We start from the raw sequence: 9,256 nt of genomic DNA, 5'->3' as shown, positions 1-9,256 counted from the left end.
ACCATGATCTCCATCATCATGATCTCCATCATCGTGTCTTCGTGAAGTCGTCACGCCAACTACTACTATCACTACTACTATAGCTAACCGTTAGCAACGAAGTAAAATAGTGAGCACATGGCGTTGCATCTCATACAATAAATTAAGACAACTCCTATGGCTCCTGCCGGTTGTCATACTCATCGACATGCAAGTCGTGAAACCTATTACAATAACATGATCATCTCATACATCATACATGCAACATTACAACTTTGGCCATATCACATCACATGTCAAACCCTGCAAAAACAAGTTAGACGTCCTCTAATTGTTGTTGCAAGTTTTACGTGGCTGATTTGGGTTTCTAGCAAGAACGCCTTCTTACCTACGTGACAGCCACAACGATGATATGCCAAAGCTATTTACCCTTCATAAGGACCCTTTTCATCAAATCCAATCCGACTAGAGTAGGAGAGACAGACACCCGCTAGCCACCTTTATGCACGATGTGCATGTCTGTCGGTGGAACCAGTCTCACGTAAGCGTACGTGTAAGGTCGGTCCGGGCCGCTTCATCCCACAATACAGCCGGAAAAGAATAAGACTAGTAAAGGCAAGCAAATTGACAAACCATCGCCCACAACTTTTGTGTTCTACTCGTGCATAGAATCTACGCATAGAAAACCTGGCTCGGATGCCACTGTTGGGTTACGTAGCATAAATTCAAAAAATTTCCTACGCATGTTCAGATCTTCCTATGGAGAGACCAGCAACGAGAGAGGGGTAAGAGCATCTTCATACCTTTGAAGATTGCTAAGCGGAAGCGTTGCTAGAACGCGGTTGATGGAGTCGTACTCGCAGCGATTCCGATCTAGTGCCGAACAACGGCACCTCCGCGTTCAACACACGTGCAGCCCGGTGACGTCTCCCGCACCTTGATCCAGCAAGGAGGAGGGAAAGGTTGGGGAAGAATACCAGCAACACGACGGCGTGGTGTTGGTGGAGAGACGAGGTCTCCCGGCAGGGCTTCGCCAAGCGCCGGCAGAGAGGAGGAGGGAGAGGAGAAGGGCTGCGCCGAGAGAGAGATTTTACCGTGTCTCAAACAGCCCCGAACCTCATCTATATATAGGGGGAGAGGGAGGGGGCGCAGCCCTTAGGGTTCCCACCCCTAAGGGGTGCGGCAGCCCTTAGATGGGAGAGGGGTGGCGGCCAGGGCAAGGGGGAAGGGGTGGCGCACCCCTCTGGTGGGCCTAAGGCCCACCTAAGTTAGGGTTCCCCCTTCTCCCCTTTTTTCTGGTGCACATGGGATGGGTGGGGGGCGCAACAGCCCACTTAGGGGCTGGTTCCCTTCCCCACTTAGCCCATCTAGCCTCCCGGGGTCGTCACCCCCCTTCGATGGTCCCCCGGGACCACCTCCGGTGATCCCGGTGGTCCCGGTACGTTACCGGTGACGCCCGAAACACTTCCGGTGTCCGAAACCATCCGTCCTATATATCAATCTTTACCTCCGGACCATTCCGGAGCTCCTCGTGACGTCCGGGATCTCATCCGGGACTTCGAACAACTTTTGGTAACCTCGTATAACAATTCCCTATAACCCTAGCGTCATCGAACCTTAAGTGTGTAGACCCTACGGGTTCGGGAGACAGGCAGACATGACCGAGACACCTCTCTGGTCAATAACCATCAGCGGGGTCTGGATACCCATGGTGGCTCCCACTAGCTCCACGATGATCTCATCGGATGAACCACGATGTCAAGGATTCAATCAATCCCGTATGCGATTCCCTTTGTCTGTCGGTATAGAACTTGCCCGAGATTCGATCGTCGGTATACCTATACCTTGTTCAATCTCGTTACCGGTAAGTCTCTTTACTCGTTCCGTAGCACGTCATCGTGTGACTAACTCCTTAGTCACATTGAGCTCATGATGATGTTCTACCGAGTGGGCCCAGAGATACCTCTCCGTCACACGGAGTGACAAATCCCGATCTCGATTCGTGCCAACCCAACAGACACTTTCGGAGGTACCCGTAGTGCACCTTTATAGTCACCCAGTTACGTTGTGACGTTTGATACACCCAAAGCACTCCTACGGTATCCGGGAGTTGCACAATCTCACGGTCGAAGGAAAAGATACTTGACATTAGAAAAGCATTAGCATACGAACAATACGATCTAGTGCTAGGCTTAGGATTGGGTCTTGTCCACCACATCATTCTCCCAATGATGTGATCCCGTTATCAATGACATCCAATGTCCATGATCAGGAAACCATGATAATCTATTGACTAACGAGCTAGCCAACTAGAGGCTTGCTAGGGACACATTGTGATCTATTCATTCACACATGTATTACTGTTTCCTATTAATACAATTATAGCATGAACGTAGACGATTATCATGAACAAGGAAATATGATAATAACCATTTTATTTTTGCCTCTAGGGCATATTTCCAACATGTACCACTGTAAGCCCGAACAACCATTGATGCAATATGATTTGGAGATCCACAATGATACACTGAGCTGGGAGATCAAGTTCAACGACATGTGCAGCCGCGGAGCCAAATATTTAATCTAAATTGCACTGGTAGTTCGTCTGGCCCGGCTCTGCTTTCTTCAACAACAAAAAAAGGGCGCCACAATATAAAAAAGCAGGAGGCCATGTGATGTGATCGGGGTGCACTAACCACCGGGCTAGGTGCAGTTGCTGGTCGACGGCCCATAGCTGCTCCGGATCCAAACGACAAGGTGTGGCCAGAGATAAAAGCCAAAACACTGGCCATGTAGCCCCCGCCCATAGCAGCTGTCGCGGCCGGCCGGCGCCACGCACCCACTCACACCATGCGGACGTTGCGCGCGGCGTCGACGGCGTGTCTCCGGGAGTGCGGTACTGGCTGGCTCCGTTCGATCGTTCACGCCGTCCATGAAGCTGCGGGTCCGCCTAGCTAGCCGTGTGCCGTGGCCGGCCATGATCTGAACAGTACCGCTTTGTCCTTTGCTGTGTCGTCGTGGTTGTGTGGTAACGGAAGATCATGCATGCATGATACTCCCTCCGTTTTTAAATATAATTTTTTTATACTTTTTATTGGAAACAACATATGGATATATATGAACATACATTAAAGTTTAGTTCATTCATTTTGCTCGGTATGTAGTTCTCTTATAAAATCTCTAAAAAGACTTGTATTCAAGAACAAAGAGTACATTAGAGCATCTAAAGCCCGAATTTTGCGTCCGTCAGGACTAATCGGGCACACCTAAGGACATGCACAATGGTTGATAAGATGATCATATTTTAAGTCTTGCATGTAATTTAGAGATCATAAAAACATGATGAGACATGATGAGACATAGTGTGCTAAGAGATCACCTCTTGTTCTCTCTTAAATAAGAAAAGACAAACTTTTTTTACGAGTTCTCTCTCCTCCACCTCATCATTTATATCTTGAATAACTAGCTATTCCTCAAAACATGATGAGACATAGTGTGCTAAGAGATCACCTCTTGTTCTCTCTTAAATAAGAAAAGACAAACTTTTTTTACGAGTTCTCTCTCCTTCACCTCATCATTTATCCTACATGACACTATTAAGGTAGCACCATTATACATGCCCTAAAAAAATGCTGCATCCGGACATTTTATATTAAACTTTTAAAACCCATACAAAAGTATGCAAACATATAAGTATACGTGCTATGCATGAATTATCTACTCCTCGTCAAAGACTTCAGCGATCTTCATGCCCTCCGATGGATAGATGTGCGGCAGTTATAGCTCCGCCCCCTCTAGTGTCTCTATTGCGGCCCCCTCCGGCTGCTCCGCTGCGGCTTCCTTCGTTCCTATTTTCGCCTCGAGCTCATCGAAGAGGACGACAACCTTCATCTGCGTGTGCCGGATGAGCCGACGATTGGCCTTCACCCCGACCTCATCCCGGATGGAATCAAGGATGGTCTTGTTGCTCCACCATCTCATCGGCTTGGGTTGCGGCGAACTCCCTCTCTACCTTAGTCATGTTCAAGCCCGAAGCATGGATCTTCGACTCGTCCTCCTCCATCCCCTCCAACACCTCCTCCTCCGGTTGCTCCTACTCCTCCTCCTCCGTTTTTGGAGGGATACCCGCAACGATGTGGGCGGCGCGTCAAGCCAGGATCTCTGTCTTGATCTGCATCCGACACTCCGGCGTGAGCTAAGCGTAAGTGATGATCCTACGACAGACCATACCGACGCCGAAGAGCGGGGAAGAAAAGGTGGATGGGCTCGGATGGCGGCGGACGGAGGAAGAAGATGGATGTGCTAGGGCTAGAGGACGCCGATCGGTCTAAATAGACGGCTATAGCCTCGGGCGGGGAGCCTAAGCGACATCATGCGGCGTTGACACCACGACGACGGTCAAGACGCCCGTCGGACCTTTGAGTTTTCGGACAAATTCGTATGAGACCCGCCGTCACTTGTCAGACCGAGGTGCCGAACATGCCCGGATATGTCCGGGCTCTCTATATCCACCTCATATCTAAGCTGGATATAAGAGGTGTCGGTCAGTCCGAACGTTTCAGGACCGTTTAAAGGATACGATCAAACGTTTGAGACGGGTATAAGGGGGTCTGGCTGTGCTCCTGCTCCGCCGCACAAATTGATATATGCCGATATGCGTGTGCGTGGATGTGGCCAGGGTTACCTGCAGCAGCACACGGCTGTAACCAACCCTGCAGTAATTATATTTGCAAGGATTATTAGCTTAATCTTTAACCGACGCAGGTTCCGAGGGCCGCTTGTCGATCATGATCTTTCCACATCCACATCCGGCCCTTTTTTCACAGTAAAAATGCATGGAAGCGCAACAGACAGGAGGGCGTGCAAACCAACGAAGAGAGCGAAGGTGACTCCCACGTTCGATCGTCTCGTCTGAGTCGAGCAGAATCGACGGACATCATACGCTAACAGCGACCGGAGCATCTTATCGCGGCGGAACCGGCCGGATCACGACGCGCTCGTGCATGCGATGATGCTTCACACATACACATCGCCGGCGGGCTCCACGGTCCCTTATTTCGTGCGGATTCCAGGAACCAACGTACATGGGCGCGCGTCAACAGATTCGGCAAGCGCCGATGGACACTGCCATTACAGTGACTGATGCCGCCGATGCCACTGTGTCGAACGCCCTGAGGTCGGCCGCGTTTCAAGCGAAGCAGAGGCGATCCCACGGCCGGCGGCTTGGGTCCGGTCGCTGCCGGCTGCTCGCGCGTCCTGGTCGTGCACCCTTGGCCATGGCTCTGGACGTTCGAATATATAAAAGTATTTTTAACAGATCCCGCAAACAATCAACCTGTAAAAATCGTTTGAGGGCTTTATCTATACCCTTAATAATAAAGCGGTTATTGCTTTCGTCGAAAAACCCACCGCTGCATTTTTATAAAAAAGCTCTGTAATTTTTTTATTCAACCCGCGCTCCATCGTTTATCTGCAACGTAAAAGGAAACAATGATTCGTTGTAAAAATTATACTCGTACGCATCGCCTCTTCCCGTCGACCCTGGGCCACCTTGGCCTGTGCCCAGGCCACCGCCACACCACTCGCCGCCGCGGCCGACCTCAACCGCCACCGCTGCCGATCTCAACCCATCCGCCTCCGCGGTCGTACCTCTCCCCGCTCACTGCCCCCGTTGCGGTGCTCGAGCGCATCGCGTCGACCCTGGTCCGTCCTGGCCTCTGCCCAGGCCGCTGCCACACCACTCGCCGTCGCGGCCGACCTCAACCACCACTGTTGTCGATCTCAACCCACCCGCTTCCGCGACCATACCTCTGCCTGTTTGCTGCCTCCGTTTCGGCGCTCGAGCACAGCTTCTGGATCAAATCAACGCGACAGCTACAATGACTGGGGATGATGCGTCTGCTCGATGCAGAACGACGGTGGCGCGCGGATAAGGCGCGGCGGAGCGAAGTACTTGCAGGTGGAGGCGGGCCTCCATGGCTCACACGGGGAACTCCGAGGTTATGGCGCAGCAACGGCGACTCCTTATGGCCAGATAGAGGCGCCTAACCCTTGCTCCTCTCATCGTACCCCCTCCTCCGGCAGGAACTCATCCTCTGATGAGATCCCCTCCCCATGCCTCCAACCGTGTGCCAAGCACCGGCAAGAAATTTTGTTTTGTGGGAATTTGTTTGCTGATGAATGAATGTATTGAATGTAAGATTGTATTGTTGTAGAGACAGAGAATGGAACACCACCTTCAGTTTGTCATCTGATCCCACATTCTCTACCGCATGAGTGAAATAAGATAACAGTCCATTGATCAATTCACGTAGCCTCTTTGTTTTGCTTTGCTTGTCCCGCTCAATTTCTCATCATGGTGGAATTAACAATGGACGGGTTGATTTCTTAACAAAATAGGATAGGATCGACTACATTAGTTAGTTAGCTTATTATTTTAATAAATCAAAATGATTATAAAAAGATTAAAAGTGTATGGTATTTTTTCTCTCGTTGCAACGCACGGGCCCTTTTGCTAGTAATAAAAATAAGGGACGACGAGCCCTGTGAAGGACCATTTTTCAAAGAATCATCCCGTAAATGTTTTTGGAGTCTTCCGTGTCGAGCAGTTCGCCATCCCATAAATACAAATACATGCAAACATTATCGAGTTTATCATGACAAATACATAGAGACTAACTCATCATCACATATACACATCACTAATAGATCATCATACTTGTTCATCATATCCAAAATTATGTGCAACATACAAGGTATCAAATTTAAGTTCATGAATGTGCAATAAAACAAGACAAAAGATGCTCAAATCACATAGATCAATCAAACAACATCTCATTGTTGCGAAGAACATTGCCACCAGCACCACCACCTCTATCGCCAACATTGACCGAAGAGCTTGCACCACCATCTTCACGAAGTTGAGCCGAGAGCTCACACCACCATCCTCTCAAACTTGGACCGGAGATTGAGCACGACCACCATTCACATGGCTTGTCGAAGCACCATCATCCATGTCAAAACCACCAATGCCGAAGCCACCACCAGTACAGCCAATGCCGAAGCCGGCACCACCACCACACCCATGCCGTGGCCACCACCATTGCCGAAGGAAAACCCTCCACCAAACCCACACCAGCTATAAGATATTGAAGCTCCATCTTCCTCCGAAGCTTGATCTCCATTATTTTCATCTCCCAAAATTCTCTTGCCATTGCATCCATGCCCTCCGGATTCATCATCATGAACCGTTCTCCTAGGAGGTCCACTCATCCTTACTCTTTTGCTCCTGTAGGGCGAGCTTGTGATTCTCGAAGGCATGCCTCTTTTTCCATTTTTCTCTTTGTGCTTCTCTTTCTTCTCAGTGTGGCAAATTTGATATCTCAAAGAGATTGACTCGGACGACCTCTTCACTCTTGCATTCTCCTTCTTGTTTTCATCCGATTTGTCCTTGTTTGTTCCTCCTCTTGATGCAGCATCACTATCATCATCATCATCCACGTCCACTTTCACTCCTCTCTATGGAGGGGATTCTTTCTCCCTCACCCTCCACTTCCCAGTATCCTACAAACAAAATATGAGGTAGGTATGAGCTCATAAATCTTTCTATAAACACGGTTAGTCATATGAAAAACCGAATCTGAAACGACGCGATTTTATAGGATCTGCTCGGGCGGGAGATACGAAATGAATCCCAAAAACCGACGATCATTATAGGGATAATTATATTTATGCCCCTAGTTGTGTCCCATTCGGCTATTTTGTCCCTAATTTTCAAAAGTCACCGGTTCTGTTCAAGTCACTTCGCTCCTCTTATGCTTTTGCCCTTTGACCGTTAGTTTAAAAATCCATAACTAATTCATACTAAATGAGAAAAATGCAAATAAGATACCAAAATGTTCAGAAAAACATCACCTATATGTCAGTGTCATTTGCATTCATGACAAAGGTGTTGGAAAGTGACCATCCGAGTTTTATCTCTTATGATAGCATCATGAATAGTAAAATATAAAAAAATTAAAAATAAAATAAAAAATATTTGGTGGCAAAGAATGACAAATATTTTAAATGCTTGTCAAGTTTCATCGGGGAGTGACATTCGTGAAAGTCATGACAAAAAAAAAGTCTATTTTAGAATGCTTATTGTTTCTTTTGGAGATCGAGTCGAACTGCATGTTTTCTCCGCCACTCAAGTTACAGAAATGTCCCTAACCTCACCCTCCCGTCACTATAAAAGAGGCCAACGGGCTCCCATCTATGGTTACCCAAACCGGCAGCGAACCACCGGACCTCAACTGAGACACCAAAGCCACAGCCCCTCCTCTCCTCTCTGACATCCCCAACTGCTCCTCCTCCCTCCTCTCATCTCTCAATGGCAACGGCGGCTGCATCTCGGCCCAGCAGCCCGGTCCGTTTGAGCCCCATTCCCAACTACCACTCGGCATCGCTCAACCGTGTCAAGCTCTCCGCCGGCGGCTCGCCGGTCAAGTCCGTCAGCGTCTCCTCTCCCCCTTCCTCCCCCTCGGGCCGCGCCAAGACACGCCGGACCTGCATGTGCTCCCCGACCAACCACCCGGGCTCGTTCCGTTGCAGCCTCCACAAGGAGCGCAAGGAGGTGAACGTGCTAGCACAGCGCGTCCCCATGGGGAGCGGGCACTGGGCACGCAGGGCGCTGGCTCCTCCGTCTCCCTCGGTGCAGCAGCGGCAGCAAAGGAAGCGCGCCGACGGGCTCCGCGTCCGGCCCAGCCGGCTCTCCGGCGCCTCCATGGCCGGCGGCACCCAGTAAATAAAACAACAGCGTCGACATGCCATGGCAGCAAGATACGAGTACATACTGAACATACTGTACATATACATAGGAAAGAAACTCCCCGAATAATTCCGTTCGCTGTATAGAAGATCCGCGGGGATTAGGCCTGATCAATTAGCTGTACATAGAGTGAGCCCATTCGTCCTCTCTGCTCCACTTGTACATAGAGTGAGCTCTCCGCCCGCTGTGTATAACTCCATGAGTTCGGTTTTGGATATACTACACCAATACATGAGTGAGAAATTAGAGACACGCATACATGAATCTAAACCTGATCTTTGTTCCCGTGACGGGAGGCTTATCCATCCTTGGATGATTTGTTTGCGGCAACAACTTTCTGCTCTCGTTTCAGCTTCAGTTTCTGGAGTGTGGATGCATCTCCCCCTGTTTCGGATCTGGATAAGCTCCTCAGTGGCGTCTCGTCGTTTCTTGCTCCCGTCACGCGGGCCGCACCCGTGCCCCCAGCCG

The 9,256-nt window shown here is 49.6% G+C and overlaps 1 protein-coding gene across 1 annotated transcript; it reads left to right on the top strand.

Moving 5' to 3' along the window:
- Positions 1-8,254: 8,254 nt before the first annotated feature.
- Positions 8,255-9,038, top strand: LOC123402784. Its single transcript, XM_045096748.1, has one exon. It carries the CDS (start codon positions 8,351-8,353, stop codon positions 8,762-8,764), a length of 414 nt encoding a protein of 137 aa, XP_044952683.1. The 5' UTR covers positions 8,255-8,350; the 3' UTR covers positions 8,765-9,038.
- The last annotated feature ends 218 nt before the right edge of the window (positions 9,039-9,256 follow it).

Source organism: Hordeum vulgare, chromosome 6H (assembly GCF_904849725.1).
Source record: "Hordeum vulgare subsp. vulgare chromosome 6H, MorexV3_pseudomolecules_assembly, whole genome shotgun sequence".
Lineage (NCBI taxonomy): Eukaryota > Viridiplantae > Streptophyta > Magnoliopsida > Poales > Poaceae > Hordeum > Hordeum vulgare.
Note: the sequence above shows the minus strand (reverse complement) of the source record. Positions and strands in the feature narration are given on the sequence as shown.